At 51.5% G+C, this 15,605-nt stretch overlaps 3 protein-coding genes across 3 annotated transcripts; 1 reads left to right on the top strand and 2 right to left on the bottom strand.

The window, feature by feature from the left end:
* Positions 1-1,123: 1,123 nt before the first annotated feature.
* On the bottom strand, positions 1,124-6,976 carry PpBr36_03667 (uncharacterized protein; the record flags this gene model as incomplete). Its single annotated transcript, XM_029890837.1, has 18 exons — positions 1,124-1,173; positions 1,252-1,404; positions 1,494-1,622; positions 2,161-2,268; positions 2,364-3,338; positions 3,416-3,549; positions 3,723-3,859; positions 4,549-4,628; positions 4,728-4,924; positions 4,988-5,006; positions 5,076-5,184; positions 5,274-5,490; positions 5,591-5,750; positions 5,823-6,210; positions 6,297-6,382; positions 6,506-6,627; positions 6,731-6,790; positions 6,924-6,976. 18 exons carry the CDS (start codon positions 6,974-6,976, stop codon positions 1,124-1,126), a joined length of 3,177 nt encoding a protein of 1,058 aa, XP_029754275.1.
* Positions 6,977-7,841: 865 nt separating this feature from the next.
* Positions 7,842-12,099, bottom strand: PpBr36_03666 (uncharacterized protein; the record flags this gene model as incomplete). Its single annotated transcript, XM_029890836.1, has 2 exons — positions 7,842-11,037; positions 11,111-12,099. The coding sequence occupies 2 exons, from the start codon at positions 12,097-12,099 to the stop codon at positions 7,842-7,844; spliced, it is 4,185 nt and encodes a 1,394-aa protein (XP_029754276.1).
* Positions 12,100-13,965: 1,866 nt separating this feature from the next.
* Positions 13,966-15,007, top strand: PpBr36_03665 (uncharacterized protein; the record flags this gene model as incomplete). Its single annotated transcript, XM_029890835.1, has 3 exons — positions 13,966-14,102; positions 14,167-14,813; positions 14,904-15,007. The coding sequence occupies 3 exons, from the start codon at positions 13,966-13,968 to the stop codon at positions 15,005-15,007; spliced, it is 888 nt and encodes a 295-aa protein (XP_029754277.1).
* Between the last annotated feature and the right edge of the window lie 598 nt (positions 15,008-15,605).

Raw genomic sequence — 15,605 nt, 5'->3', positions numbered from 1 at the left:
AAAAAATGAAAGAACACAGAGAAAAAAAAAAAAAAAGAAAAAGAAAAAAAAAATAGCCCCTACAAGCCGGAAGGCTCGCCCGAATCATTGCTCAAAGGCTGAAGGTGGCGCAAATGGGGGGTGCGTGCTCCCCTATCAAAAAGAGAGGGTGGGTGGCGGCGAAATATGACACGTTCTCCTCGGCCCTCCCACCGCCATTGTGATTGCACACATCATCTGTGCGCGACGCGCGCTGCGCTCAGGGTTTTGGAATGCAGGATCCGTCACCTCCTTCTCTCACCGAGTTGCGAGACTAGGATGAGATCCCCTAGTGCCTTTCATCATAGCTTGCTGTCTTTCTGTCTGTCTGTCTGCTTGTCCTTGGTCCTGTCTGGCTGTCTGTCTGCACTCCTTCGGGTTGTGGGAATACCATCTTGGCTCGCCTCGACCTAGGACATCACCTGCTCGAACTATTGACGTCCCCTTATTCGTCGTCGACGCGCTAACAACCCGACCAGCGCGAGCGAACCATCGACGGTCCGCTGTCGAAAAATCGAGTCCTGGAGAATCTCGGGTAGATAGATGACCGCCAGCTCAGACTGGTCCCTGAGGAGCTGCTGCTTTTGCGTCACTAACAATCGTACGTATTCCTGATGGCAGCAAGCTACAACCACACCGACTTTCACGCCGACTAAAGAACTATCTTTTGTTTGCATTGTATGAGGCTTGTTTAGTCCATGCCAGTACCTGTCACTCTAAATTAATCATCCCAATACCAGCAAACCATGGCCTCGCAAGGCCTTGGTGCAAACTTGCCATCTTCCCCCGCACCATAGCCATTCAACGGCCGGTTGATCTGAGGAGCCGTCGCGCGGAGGGTCAAAAAAGAAAAAAGAAGAATAAAAACATAAGGAAGACCGTCTCCAAGTGAACTACATGTATGAGTCCCAAGGAAAATTTTTGTGCCGTGCGTGCAATGATGGGGAAAACGTCTAAAACAGCCCATAACCCTTTTCTACAACAACGCCGCGAAAAAAAAGAAGAAAAAAAATAGGAAACATTCATGCAGGTATTTGCGATAAAGGTAAGTCACCGTGAGACGGATCCAAGGATCTCCGCTCGGGTATCAAGAATCAAACTGTCCCTACCAGCGTCGGTTACCTCCCATGGGCAGGTCGTTGGCACCACGGCCACCTAAAGACACAAGAAAAGTCAGCGGGTGATCATGTTTGACTGCTCACCCTTTCGCTTGGGGTATGGAATGTAACTTACCACCGCCATGGTGGCGACCGCCGCGGCCGCGGTATCCGCCGTACCTACCGCCGCCACCGCCGCCGCCGTACCTGGCCATCTCTGCAAGGCGAGGATCGATCTCTTGTTTGGCCTCTTGAAGGACTCCTAGAAGATCACGAGCCTGCTTAGAGTCTGTGGTGGAAGGGCCATGTCAGTAACGTGGGTCAAACAGTGGAAGCAACATGCCGGAGCTGGTGAGGAAAAGGAGGAGTAAGACTTACTCTCAGTGGTGAAGAAGGTAATTGCAGTTCCCTTCGCACCAGCACGGCCTGTACGACCAATACGGTGGATGTAGTCCTCCGAATTGTTAGGGTAGTCATAGTTGAGCACATGAGTAATGTTGCGCACGTCTTTGTAAGTAGCAAAAACAGGTTAGCAGATAGAAAAGAATGTGTGTAGCAACGCTCCAGCATGAGCCGTGAGGGAACATATGTGGCAATAAGTATGTTCTCTGCTGGCATCCATTGGTACTTTGTCTCCTGGCAGGTGGGCTATCCGTTGCGGAAGTGATTGCCGGGCATTGTGTCCACGGTTCTCTGTGAGTCCTCAGGCTTGGGAAAATCTTGGAGACAGCTTGATCTATGGTATCAAGAAATGCCAGTTCTACACTCGTGCCATGCATTACCAAGGGGCACAAGAACAGAACTACGAGCGAAGCAGGCACTTGATTTTGACAGCTTCTGCCTCGCCACGGACCCAAGACTCCGCTCTCTGAGACCAGAGAGACGCGAGAGTTCAGACAAATTCGCGCAATCGAGAGAGCCCCTAGACATAAAGAGTAAAGCACAGCAGAAATATGCTGGATATCGTCGCCTTGACGAGTAAAGTCGTGATGCAGGGAGTTGGCCCTGCGGGGAGAGGATGAGGTGTTAGGATTGAGATACATACCAATACCACGCGACGCAACGTCGGTGGCGACCATGATGGGGCTCTTGCCCGTCTTGAACTGGTCGAGGACCCAGTCACGCTCGTTCTGCTGCTTGTCGCCATGGATTGCTGGGAATTGAACAGAATGTTAGCCATGTGTCATTGATGCGTGGTGAGGGAGGGCATCCGCGGTTAGACCACAGGTGCATCGGAGGGGAGCTTACAAAGCGCGGGCCAACCATCCTGTCGCAAAAACCTAGTGATTTCGTCTGCAACACGCTTTGTGCCAACAAAGATGAGGATCTTGTTCTTGCTGTCCTTTCCATCCATAATCTTCTCCATGTGCCTGATCATGCGATCACGCTTCTCCGACTCGGAAACAACCTCCACAATCTGGGTGATGCGGTGGTTTGCCGAAAGATCCAGAGAACCAATGTTGACCTGGATAAAGTCTTGCAGGAAGTCGGCTGCCATGTTGCGCACCTCCTTGGGCCAAGTAGCCGACCACATCAGAGTCTGACGATCAGGTCGGATCTGGCCAATGATCTTGCGGATCTGGGGCTCGAAACCCATGTCAAGCATGCGATCAGCCTCGTCGAGGACGAGGTATGTGACACGGCGAAGGTTGGTCTTGCCGGACTCGAGCATGTCAATGAGACGACCGGGGGTTGCGATGCAGACCTCGACGCCACGAGACAAGTCACGGATTTGGGGACCCTTGGGCACACCACCGTAGACGCACGTGTTTCTAATGCGCGACGACTTTCCGAACTTGCTGATTTCAGCCTGGATCTGAACGGCGAGCTCTCGAGTTGGGGCAAGAATCAGGACGATCGGTCCGTCACCGGGTGCAAGGAGCGGCTGAGCGTTGATGTGCACGATAGCGGGAAGACAGTACGTAAGAGTCTTGCCCGATCCCGTCTCAGCGATACCAACGACATCACGACCACTCAAAGCCATGGGCCAGCCCTGAGACTGAATGGCAGTCGGTGCAGGGAAGCCCTGTGCCTTGACCTCGTCCATCACGTAGCGCGGGAAGCCGGCCTCGTCGAACGTCTCGACAGGCTTGGGCACATCACTACCCTGCACGGCCATCGAGTGCTCGCGACGAAACTTGTCAACCTCCGCCTGCGACCTGTTGGTGACATCGGGGTGCTCCTTGTAGAAGTGCTTCTCGAACTTGGGGAGGGCGCTGATATCTATGATTCGCAAACGTCAGCACCATCATCCAGCAAACCAATCCAAGGAAAAGCGCCATTGCAATCATAGAACTTACCCCAGTCCTGCTTCTGCAGACCTGAGCCTAGGTTAGACATGCGGTCACCACCTCCTCCGAAGCCGCCGCCGCCGCCGTAACCACCTCCTCCATAGCCACCACCACCGCCGCCGCCGTAGCCGTTGGAGCCACCGCTGTAACAGAGAGCCGCAAGTTAGCCAGCTGCATTCATCCATACTTATCGCCCATTACGAAGGGCTGCATTTCAGCGGTCGCGAAATATTCGCGATAGAGCGATAGCTGAAACCAGCTCTAATAGATGGCGTTTTGGGCAAAAAAAAAAAAAAAAAAAAAAAATATCACATACCCATATGAGCCGTGTCCGTTCGAGTAACCACCATCGCGGCCACCACCGTAACCACCACCGTTCCGGCCGCCGTAGCCACCGCCACCGTAAGACATCTCGACTAGAACTGTGATGACACGGACTGGATATTGATGGCGCTTAACAGACAAGTCAAGCGGAAACGCGTCGGTCGATAGTTGTTTGTTGTGATCGGGACAAAAAGTGCTAAGCGAAATGAGAAGGAAAAAAAAAATTAAAAGGAGTGTATTAGGCTCGTCCGACTGATAGTTCGAGACGAATAACTGAAATTTGCAAAAAGCGTCGTCAATTCCCAATTACCAGGCGTTTTAGGCAGGATGCGTCTATGATGGTATCGGTTGAGGGAAAGAAATTGACAAGAGTGTGATGGAGGGGAGGAACAAGAGGTAGGCAAACGTCAGGAAAACTTTTTTTTTTTCGTTTGGGAAGGCGATTGTCGGGTTCCTATCGCTATCAGGTCCACAATCCACTCGAACTGGCCAGTCACGGTCGCCCACTTCTGTGGGGTTCTCCTGCCTTTGTCGCCTCAGCGCAAAACGCGTTCAAAGGCGTGATTTTGTGGGGGGGATTGAACGTTGAACCCTTTGAGAGGCTCAGAGGTGGTACCCTGCCCGTAGCTTTCTTGGCATTTAATGACAAATTGGTTCTATATTCCAAAGAAAACATGCTTTCGCAACCAGCTAAGATTCGTGTTTAAGCGACGGGAAACATCTCCCAGAATGCAATCTCCATCTGTGCACCAAGTCAGCCAGCGCCGCGAGGATTATGCAATAAGAATTTAGAGTTCGGAGAAATAGCGATCACTAACCTTGGTGGCATGCTTAAACACTTCCACAAGCTCATTGATTCTGGACGGCGACTGGAGCATCGCATGGCGTTCCAACAATTCTTGTAGACTCGCACAAGCCATTGTGTCATTATCACTTTATATTTGGCCTACCATTAATACCGCAAAAAAAAAAAAAAAACCTGACATCTGCAACTTACCGGAGCCTGTCTTGACGGCCTGCACATAGTCGTCGGCCACATAGTTCTGGATCCAGGTCCAGTACGGGCTTCCATCCTTCTTGGATTTCGGGTCGGCATGGAGATGTTTTGCGATGACACCATATCCCAATAGGCAAGGCGCAAGAGCCATTTGCAGTGCCACATAGTCTGATGACTGTCCGACATCCAAAACATATCTAGTAACTCATCGTTAGTTCAACGACCCAGAGCATCGACTTTTGCATTATGAGGCAACTTACCTGCTATACGCCGTGCAAGCTAATGGATGAAGCAGGTCAGTCTAAAGCCCCATCTGTTTCTCGGTTGATCAGCACAGGCTTCACTCACCAACATGCTCTTCGGTTTGTTCCATCTCCTCCTTTGTGAGCCCGAACCCCTTGCAGTAATCCAAATGCAGCTGTGTCTCTCTATCGATGTGCAACACTATGGCTGCAGCCTGCCAGCGGTGACGATTGTCAGAGTCAGGGCCATCATTTTGTAAAGGAGTTCTCTCTTTACAAGAGAGAAACAAAAAAAAGCACTTACAGCAGATATGTCTGCCAGGTTCTTGGACTTGTACGAGGCAAGAGCGTTTGCCCTTGCAAACTGTATCAAGTAGAGATAGTCCTGAACGAGATAGGACTTGAAGGAGGACAGCGGCAAGGTCCCATCACCAAGGCCCATAACGAACGGATGCTTGGTGTACCGCTCCCAAATTGGCGCAACATCAGGTCGGTCCAAGACGTATTCGATAAAGTTGCCCCTATTTGTTTCGCATTACGAAACAGCATTAGCTCAATGGTACCCAAAAGTCTCAATGACAAGCAGGGTGAGAAAAAAAAAAAAAAGAAAAAAAAACTCACGGCGCAAACGGACGTATAGACAGTGAATGAAAGTGCCCCAGCGGTCCGTTACCCTGTCCCAACCCAGGAGCTGCCTTGAGAGCAGCTTGGACATATCTGCAAGCCGCTTTGACTGCCCCGGGTACATCCATGCCGGTGGATAGGTTTGCCGCAATGGCAGCTTACATATCAGTCGCATTAGCTGAATCCCATACAACCCCCCTCAGGCCTTACTGAATAGCAGGAGACTTACACGCCAGTGTGCACCCGGTTCCATGCGTGTTCTTGGAATCCTGGAATCCAGACTCGATCCTGAAGACCTGGCTATCGGGACCCATGAGCACGTCCACCATGACCTGGCGCTCTTCGGGCTTCTCGGCGACACTGTAGTCCTGGCGCAGGGGCGAGTGGCCTCCCTTGACCAAGATCCACTGGGGTCCCAGGGTGAGTAGTTTGCGGCCAATGGTTTCAAGGTCCGTCACGCTCTTGATGACCGGCTGGTCGAACCCTGCCGTGGTCAAAAGCAGGCGTGCCTCTGGGATGTTCGGGGTGAGCACGGTGGTCAGCGGTATCAGGTGTTTTACAAGCTCGGTAACGGCCTCCACGGGGAGCAGCTTCGCGCCTGTTGTTGCAACCATGACCTGTTTTGTATGTTCATCAGCAGACTGACTAACTTGGGTTTTGCATGTTATGTCGAAAACAATGTGAAAGGGAATAGGATACCCACGGGATCAACGACGAGCTTCCCGTCAAAGTTTCGGCTTGTCAGCGCCTCAGCGAGCTCTTTTATCGTCTCCGCAACGGCGAGCATTCCTGTATAGTGGTAACAAATGAGTAATTACGACCAGATCCTTTCTGGATCTGGTATCGACTATTGCCCAGATGATCCTGCAGAGGGGAAAAAAAAAAAAAAAAAAAAAAGAAAGAAAAACTTACCCGTCTTGACCACATCGACACCAACATCGTCGAAGCAAAGGTCTATCTGCTTGCGCACAAACTTGGACGGCACATGATGGACGTCAAATACACCCTGGGTGTTCTGCGCTGTAAGTGCAGCCCTGCAAGCACCAGCAAGTGAGAGTTTAGTCATTGAAGCTCAGCCGCTACGTTTGTCCCATCATGAAAATGGGGCCCAAGACAAGTATAAGAAGATCAACCCACGTCGCTGTCATTGCATAACATCCATGTGCAGCCAATGTCTTCTGGTCCGCCTCGAGGCCCCTACCGAGACGAGGTAAAGTTGTTAGTTTGTTGATCGATGCGCTATCTCCTTCCCCCTGTGGCTGAACCGGGACATAACACTATGCCGTGGGGAAGAGAGGGGAATAATATAACAAGACTGGGAATCACGAACGCTCCACCAGAACTATCCGATCCTGCAACGACCAATACTCTTTTTTGCGCCATCTTCAACCCCTAAGAGAATAATAAGTGGTGCTGCGGTTGTTTGTTGTTGTTGTTATTACTGTGACTGAGGGAATTTAACCACATCGCATATAGAGTTATCAAGCCGTCATAGGAGCGGGTTAAATCGGGATATTTTTCTCGGTGGGGTTGAGCCCAGCACTCTGGGTATTTGACTCTGGGCAAGTTCCTGTGTGACGAAACACCACCCAAATCCTCTAGGCTATTTACCAGAAGGTGTTATGGCAATTTCGCTGTAGAATCAAAGATAGCTTCTTATCAAATCGTACATTGTAGCAGCCACTCAAGACACATTCGTATTGCGCCTGTCCCCTATCAACACGCCCGCTTGTAATGACGAGGAGTAAAAAAAAAAAAAAAAAAAAAAAAAAAAAAAAAAAAAAAGCTATGCAGGACCACATCAGCCCCCCATAATCACCTCTTTTTTACGTATCCCATCCAACTACCATCGACCCAAGACCCAAAAGATAGAAATAAGAAGAAAAAAAAAAAAAGAAAAAAAAATAGAAAAAAAAAACCCCCCATAGGAGGTATATGTATGGTAGGAAACAAGTAGCAAAATAACAGCAATCATCCTCTTCCCAGAGAAGATAACATTAGAGAAAAAAGCACCCAAATATCAAATATAAAACACAATCAAATAGTCTGCCACCGGTAACACCCGGGTCCTAATGCCTGTAAATGCCAATAGTTTTCCAAGTTTCCAAGAGTAGAGCATAAACCAACCCTTCCGATATATAGGTAGCGACCAGCAAACAACGAAAGTAAAAGGAGTCCCGAGATAATGAGATAGTAATAATAATAATAATAATAATGATAATAATCAGACAGCGTCAACCACAGCCCTTCACTGCCCGGCCGGTACAGAAGGGTCACTAACGCTCCTTTGTCTCTCTGTTCTTTGTTCATCGCCCGAGCTTTCCTCGACACTATCGTCATCGTCCTCGTCGTCCTCTTCTTCATCTTCGTCATCCTCGATCGTATCATCACCGCCCTTGTCCTCATCTGCATCGTCCTCCTCAAACACGACTTTCCTCAGAACGTCCTTGTCGAACAGGTCAACCACGGCGCGGGCCTGCAGTTTGTAGTGATGGTTTTCAAGCAACGACATGACCTTGAGAAACAGCCGCGGTTGTCGGAAACCCGGTGCTTTCTTCTGGTACCTGAGCTGGTGCAGAGATTGCATCGACTTTTTCCAGAGAACCACGTTACCGAGCTCCATGACCAACTCCAGAATGCGTTGGTTCGTCGGGTCTGGGTCAAGTTCCACTCTGGCTTCCTGCTCCGCCTCACTACCGATCACGCTCATCAACGACTCGGAGCGAGGCCGCGTTGCAATCACTGGGGGTTCTGCTACCAAAGTCTTTTGGGTGCTGAGGAGTACGATTGAAGTAGGTTTCTCGTGCTGCCATGGCTTTACGGAGAAGAACTTGGTCAGGTCCCTCGGGAGGCAGAATCCCAATGATGCACCCATCGCGTTTGTGTTGGACACCCAGCCCTGCTCCGAAAGTATCTCAAGACCGTGAATCGACCTCGAGATTAGCCCCAGGACAAAAAATGCTGTTCCCCTCAGGCTCATGACCTCGTGCTCTTGGGCAATTCTCACTATGTCTTGGACAACATCGCAGCTTTCGAGGAAAGGAGCACCCAACTCCATAGAGCCGACATTGCCGACGGCCCACAAACAGCCCTTAACCTTGACCATGAGCTCCGCATCGTCCGACAGCATCCCGTAGTCGTGGATCGTTGAGACGAACTCGTTGAAGTGACCCTTGTCCGCCAGAAGCTTGCACCCTTCTCGAGTTCGGGTCAGTTCGCGATAAAAGTGCGGTGGAATGTGAGCGTCCGAGTAGGCATCAGGCTCGCCCAGAACACTCATCCGCCCTGTCTGGTCGTCTGCGTTCTCCAGAAAGGCACGGCCGAGACTCGCCTCGATGAGAGCTACGTATGAGTCGTTGCGGCCGAGGAACCAGTCGTCCATCTCATTGCTGATGTAGTCGAGGCCGTCGAGATAGTGATAGCCAATAGAGCTCGACAAAAAGCGTAGCAACAGGGGGGCTCCGATTTCTCCGAGATGGTCAAGTGCCGGCCGACACTCAACCAGGTACTCCAGGTGTTCCTTTGTGTTACATGCCTTCTCCAAGATCTTTACAGCGGTCGAGCATACTTCGACGTCGGGGTCGTACAGCTGCGTTACCAACAGTTGGATGGCCCACTTGGAATCCTGCATGGGCTGCGAGAGCTGCTGTGAGTAGATTGCCGAGGACTTGGGTGGCGCCGTGTACTGCCTGAGAATATTTGTGGCGTGGATCCTCGTGTCCTTGCTTCCGGCAGTCAACGCCTTGGAAAGCATCACTCGCGGATGTCCCTGAAGACTGTAGTCTAGATTTGACAAGAGTAGCTTGATGAGGTCTGGCCTTTGGTTCAGAGAAATGATGTGGTACATCATGTTAAAAATACGCCACCGATCTAACATCTGAAGCCCCTTGGGATCGCCACTCAGGACACCAAGCATCGTGATGTACCCCCCACGGAGGGTATTTGATAAGCTGTCCTTGGAGAAGACAATAAACTGAGCAGATATGCCGCTGGCAGGGTCGCATTGCGCCAAGCACTCGGCGATTTGCCTCAGGAGTTTACTGTCCATCAGGTACCGGACGCCCTCGGGAGTTTGCAGGAGTGTGTGCATCAAAGCGCAGCCGGTCCTGATGTATCTTTGTGTGTTCCTTGTATTAGGAACGTCCGAGAACTTGTACTTGAACGGGCGGTAAAAGTTGACCACGCGCTTGACGAACTTGGAGGCTTTGAGGGCTTCTTCAAGCCGCTTTCCACTTGTCAGAGGACCTTCTATGATCTTCAAAACAATATCCCATCTCCACTTGTTGTAGTTGCTGTGGCTGAGTACCGCCGACTCAATCAGGAGTTGTCGAAAGGATGCGTCATCAAGATTGGTGGCCGCACCGCCTCTTGGCTGCTCCTCAGCAGCCAAAGCCATGTCCATGTTGGTTGGCACAGAGGACGACCAGGTCGTGGGAGATGATCGATGGAGTGTTTTACTTATGCTGCTGATCTGGTACACGATTCCCGTGGCGATAAAACGGTCTTCCTCCCCGAATCGCGTCGCTGCTGCGAAAAGCTCTGGAAGCAATTGCAGCTCGCTGCTCCATTCAGGTGGGAGCAGGCGGCTCGACAACCTCAGGACTTCTCCTATCAGTAGTGTGGCTTTCCGCTTGAGCGTCGCATTCTCAGCATCCTTGATGAGGCGTAACAATGCCGTCAAGAGCCCGTTTTTGACAAATACTGCTAGCAGCAATGCAGTATAGTGCTCAACAAAGTTCTGCTCGCCAGAATCATCTTCAACATAACCAGCAGCTGTCCCCTTGGCAGGAGCCGAGTTCAAGTTGGCCACTCTCCCATAAGTAGTCAGCCGTCGACCGGCCAGAAAGGAGCTTGCCCACGCCGGTGACTTGATGCGCAGAAGTGAGTAGAGGAGTTCGACGACCGACTCGCGTATTGGCTCACAGGGCAAGAGTAGGCTCCCGATCAAAGACTTGACGGCGCGAAAGTCGTACATTGACAGGGCCAGCAGCCCAGACCAGCTCTTGATTGCAGTAGCAATAGCTTTCGAGTTCTGTCTCAAGATCTTCTCGTTCGACACGTACTGGTCGGTAAAGACGGTGAAGAGAATCTCGAGAGAGTAGCCCGGCCTTAGATATTTGCGTTTCTGTGGCGAATCTAGCAAGTAGAGCAGCACGTTGGCCAAGCTTTCCGGTGCCTTGTAGGAACCGTCGCTCATGGCCTCGGAGAGAGATGATATGCCTCCACAACTGATCAGAAGCCGGGGGTCCTTGACTAGAATCTCTGCCAAGGTTTCGATGCATATTGAACGAAGCTTATCCTCGGGCTGATCTGCAACCGAGACAATTGTCCGGACAATGGCCCTCGAGATCTCGCACACACCATTCTTAACATCCAAGAATGCGCGGACGAATTTGAGGGCCTGTTCGCGCTCCAGGTCTGCTTTGCGATCTTTGACAAGGGAGCTAATAGCAAGAGCAAAACCGAGCCAAGTCAGTAACGTGTTCCAAATCTGACAGTCAGCAATGTTCAACTCACTGTACAACGATATAATCCGTATTGAGTGTGCGTATCTTCTTGAGTGAGGATACATCCGATATCGCATATCTCATCATTCTATAGCCAGCGGCCACTACTTCCCTGCTGTCGCTGAGAAGCATGGCCTGCATCCTGACTCCAAACACCGACCACACCAGATCATATTTGAGAGCAGGATGCCTCTTGAAGAGATCCACGAGGTTGTTTGCGCGAGCTACATAATAGGCTGGATTCATGCCGTCGACCTCGAGGGACTGTAGAATCTCGGCCAGTACAAATGTGGGCGACTCTGTAGGTTCGTCAAAGTCCGATCCAGCTCCGCTTCTCGACGGGCTCCGTGGTGAGCGCATGCCGGAGCTGCTCTGGAAAAAGACGTCAGGCCGTTGTCTGCTGGGGGTCAGTGGTCCAGTACGCATCTGCTCCGCCTCGGCAATCCTTTCGTGAAGGTCCCTAATTCTTTGGTTGGACGCCTTGAGCTCAGCCTCCACCCTCAGGCGCTGGTCTCGTGCTTGTTTTGCCTTCTTGCTGTTCAGAGCCTCCAGCATGTTCTCGCTGCCCTCCTTGATCTTGACCTCCCTCTTCAGCGCCTCTTTCAGCGCCGCCAGGGTCTTCTCGTTCCAGGCGTCTCCATCTTCATCCAGCCTATCGAGTCTGGTGGAGTCTGCGATGCCGTATGCATCGACTCTGGAGGCTATGCGCGAGATGCCAGCTTGACTGCGCAGCTCCGAGCTGAAGCTTCCCGGGGCCTGTGGAGGATTCAATGAGGAGCCGCGCGGGGCAAAGCTGCCAAGGGCTGACGGAGCGAGGTTGCTTCGGTAGCTGGCGCCACCGCCGTTAGGGGCGGCTTGGGGCGGTTGGAGGGCATCGCGCTCGAGACTCGGCCGGGATGGGTTGATGTTTGCCTGTGAAGCCTGAGAGACGAAGGATTTCGGGTTATTGGTGGGGGTGGCAGAAGCAGAAGTGCCTAACATAGGCGATGGCCCAGCCATCTGTCCTCCGCACAATTCCCCCGAAGGGCAACCATCCGAGGGATTCTATGACATGCAGTCAGGGTTCCAAAGCGTGCAGCAAGCCTTTGAGGCTTTGCAAACAGCAAAATTTATCGTCCCGCGTGGTTTTTACGTGTTGTTTGTTCCTGTCTGCCTTTTTGACCAACCACTTTGGATGCTCGCTCGCCAGTGGGTTTAGATTCGAGTTGTCGATGTCGCTTGAATGCGGACCGCTGTGATGCTGTTTTTTTTTTTTTTTTTTTCGTCTTAATTGGCGCAGTGATAGTCTTGGTCGAAGCGCGCGTAGATTTTCAAAGGATAAATCGCAATCAGGATCGCGGGTTTGGTTGCGTAATGAGACGCGGCAAGGGACTCCAGTATGGACTTTGCGCTTTGAGGTTGGCAACACAGGTCGGGTTGGCTGTGGTTGAACACACACACAAGCGACCAACAAACCTATCGATTTGCAGTTTGCGGTACAGATTAGGTAAAGCGGGGGTGTTCCGACAAGGCCTGTCTGGTTGTATCCTTGGGCCTCAGCTGGCTTATTTGTTAGGGACCAAATTCAATTTTGACCGCTGCTATTGGGCGGGTAAGCTCAACTGATTGGCATATTAATGTTGAAGCCTTTTTCTTTTTACTTTGCATGGATTCCAGTTCCAACAGCAAGCAGCAGCGGCGGCGGCGGCGGCACTAGAACCATGCCATCCCCTTTCGATAGTGGTAAAAGTCTTGTCAAGTTTCCTGGTTGGCAATCACAACTCCATCGGTGGTGCTCGCGCTTCCAGATTTTATACCATCACAGAAAGCCGCGCCTAATGTAATGTTGGCCAAACTAAAAACTGCCATATGCTGCTGGAGTATGCTGCTGGTTGCTCCAGATTTACATGGCTCCCCACATACGAAGATCCCGCTGCTCCCTTGCACTGCTTGCGCATGCTGCTTGCTGCTCCTTTTACTTCTCCACGATCAGTAACCACATTCGTAGTACTTGTGTTGGTAATTGCGTTATTATTTCTATTGTCCTTGCTATTTCCCGTCTGTTCCCTTTGGGGCTTGCCTTGCCTTGGTTATACAAAACAAGTCTCCGACAAGGATCATCCAGAATTGCAACGTTCCCAATGCGAAAGGATATAACTCAGCTCAGCCTCCGAAAACGGATCACCCAAACACAGTATCAATCCGCGCTGGGGTAGAGGAGACTTGCATACGTCCAGCTCCAGCTCGGGGCAACAGCCCACGACCTCCGGCTGCCCCCACTCCGTGGGCGACGCAGATAAGGAAAACCGCGCCTTCTCCATTAGCGGTGGTAGTCAACCAGCCGCCGGGACCCCGCGCAATCCCTCACTGCGGGTTGGAAATGATCGAACCACTTGAACTATGATTGAGGGCTAAGCTAAAGGTATGGCCTGACTTTTATGACCTCCAATGGGGCCCAGTTTCATTGCATGGCTCATCCAATGGAGTTGTGAGATTGTGGACGAAACAACACATCCTGGGCTGTACCATTGATTGATTATTCTTTTAGGTTTTTCGTGTCTCTGTCTGAGATCATGTGCAACTGGGTAGCTGCATAGTGTTTTGCTCTCACTATTAAATAGAAACAAAAATACATTCTTCCTCTTCCTCTCGGTTCTGTACCCCCATTTTGAGAATTTGAGTAGTGTTTTGAATAACCGAGGTTTTCTACTCGAGGTAAGTAGTTAGTGGCCCGTTTCACCATCTGCCACGTCCAACCCTCGTGCATCCATCCACCTTCACCCACAGCAAGCCTTGGTTAACCTCAAGTCCAGATAACAACTCCCTTCCCTATAAACAGTGTCAAAACAGCCACAAATTCTACTCAAGTGATTTGTCCACGCCATTATGCCTTCACTCTCTGCAGCCCGTTATGGCAAGGACAATGTCCGCGTCTACAAGGTTCACAGGAATACAGAGACGGGGCAGCAGAGCGTCACAGAAATGACGGTATGCTGTCTGCTGGAGGGCGAGATCGACACCTCGTGAGCAGCCCACCTACCCATCAACACCTCATCCACAGGCCCGCTGACCAGGTGTGAGCAACAGCTACACAAAGGCCGACAATAGCGTGGTCGTGGCCACCGATTCCATCAAGAACACCATCTACATCAAGGCCCGGGAGAACCCCGTGAACCCCCCTGAGCTCTACGCCTCGATCCTGGGCCAGCACTTTATCGACACGTACTCGCACATCCACGCGGCCCACGTCGACGTGATCGTGCACCGCTGGACCCGCATGACCATCGACGGCCAGCCGCACCCGCACTCCTTCTTCCGGGACGGGCAGGAGACACGCACCGTCGGCGCCGTGGTCCGACGTGGCGCCGGCATCGCCCTCCGGAGCGGCATCTCGGGCCTGTCGGTGCTCAAGAGCACGGGCTCGGCCTTCCACGGCTTCGTGCGCGACGAGTACACCACCCTGCCCGAGACGTGGGACCGCATCCTTTCGACCGACGTCGACTGCGGCTGGTCGTGGAAGTCGTTCCCGGACCTCGACGCCGTCAAGGCCATCGTGCCCAAGTTCGACCAGGCCTGGGAGGACGCCAGGTCCATCACCATGAAGACGTTTGCTACTGACAACAGCGCCTCGGTTCAAGCCACCATGTACAAAATGTGTGAGCAGATTCTTGAGGCTGCGCCCGAGGTCGAAAAGACGGACTACTCGCTACCGAACAAGCACTACTTTGAAGTTGGTAAGTGGCACAAGTTTGTCTGTTGATCAACTAGGCGTTTGGAGGCCGATGAGTCTTCCCACTGACAGTGATCATATTTTCCGAACGCAGACCTCAGTTGGCACAAGGGCCTGGCAAACACAGGCAAGGATGCCGAGGTTTATGTGCCCCAGTCGGGACCCAATGGCCTCATCAAGTGCGAGGTTAGCCGTTAAATGTAGTGTTTTGTTTATGGTGTTGTCGTTGTTGGTTGCACGATACCCGCCCGAAGTCAACGTTTCTTGGTTTTTTTTTTTTTTTTTTTTGGATATATCATACGTAGCCCTACTCGTATGTCACTGGCCATGAAGATAGGCTAGCATATAGAACAACCGCGGCAGAGGGATGTTGATCTGCCCTGAATGGCAAAATAAAACCGTACAAATTCTGGAATGATTAGTATGTCCCTGAGCCCATTCCAACTTCGGTACATGCAAGGCAAGCTGCGCGTCCGCTATATGGCACAGCGAGATGGAGAGACCCTAGATTGTTAGCACGAGCCAGATGATCTCTGTGCCGAGAAGTGAAAATTTTATGGGTTTTGCCGTCGACTCTACTTAGTCGAGTGAGCCCCTGCACTAGCCAACTGTCGCCATTTTGGAAACCGTACACCAAAGGGACCTCAATCTTTCGTGAATAAAATACAGTTTATGGCAAATAAAAAAATAACAGGGTATGATACATATCCGTTTCAACTGTTGTTGCCAGATGTCAAGCCTTGGAGCCGGGTGTAAATGTACATCCCGTCAGCCAGGCCCCCGAACCCAACCAAGT

The sequence above is a fragment of the Pyricularia pennisetigena genome, chromosome 3, assembly GCF_004337985.1.
Source record: "Pyricularia pennisetigena strain Br36 chromosome 3, whole genome shotgun sequence".
NCBI lineage: Eukaryota > Fungi > Ascomycota > Sordariomycetes > Magnaporthales > Pyriculariaceae > Pyricularia > Pyricularia pennisetigena.
This window is presented reverse-complemented; position numbering and strand designations above follow the sequence as displayed.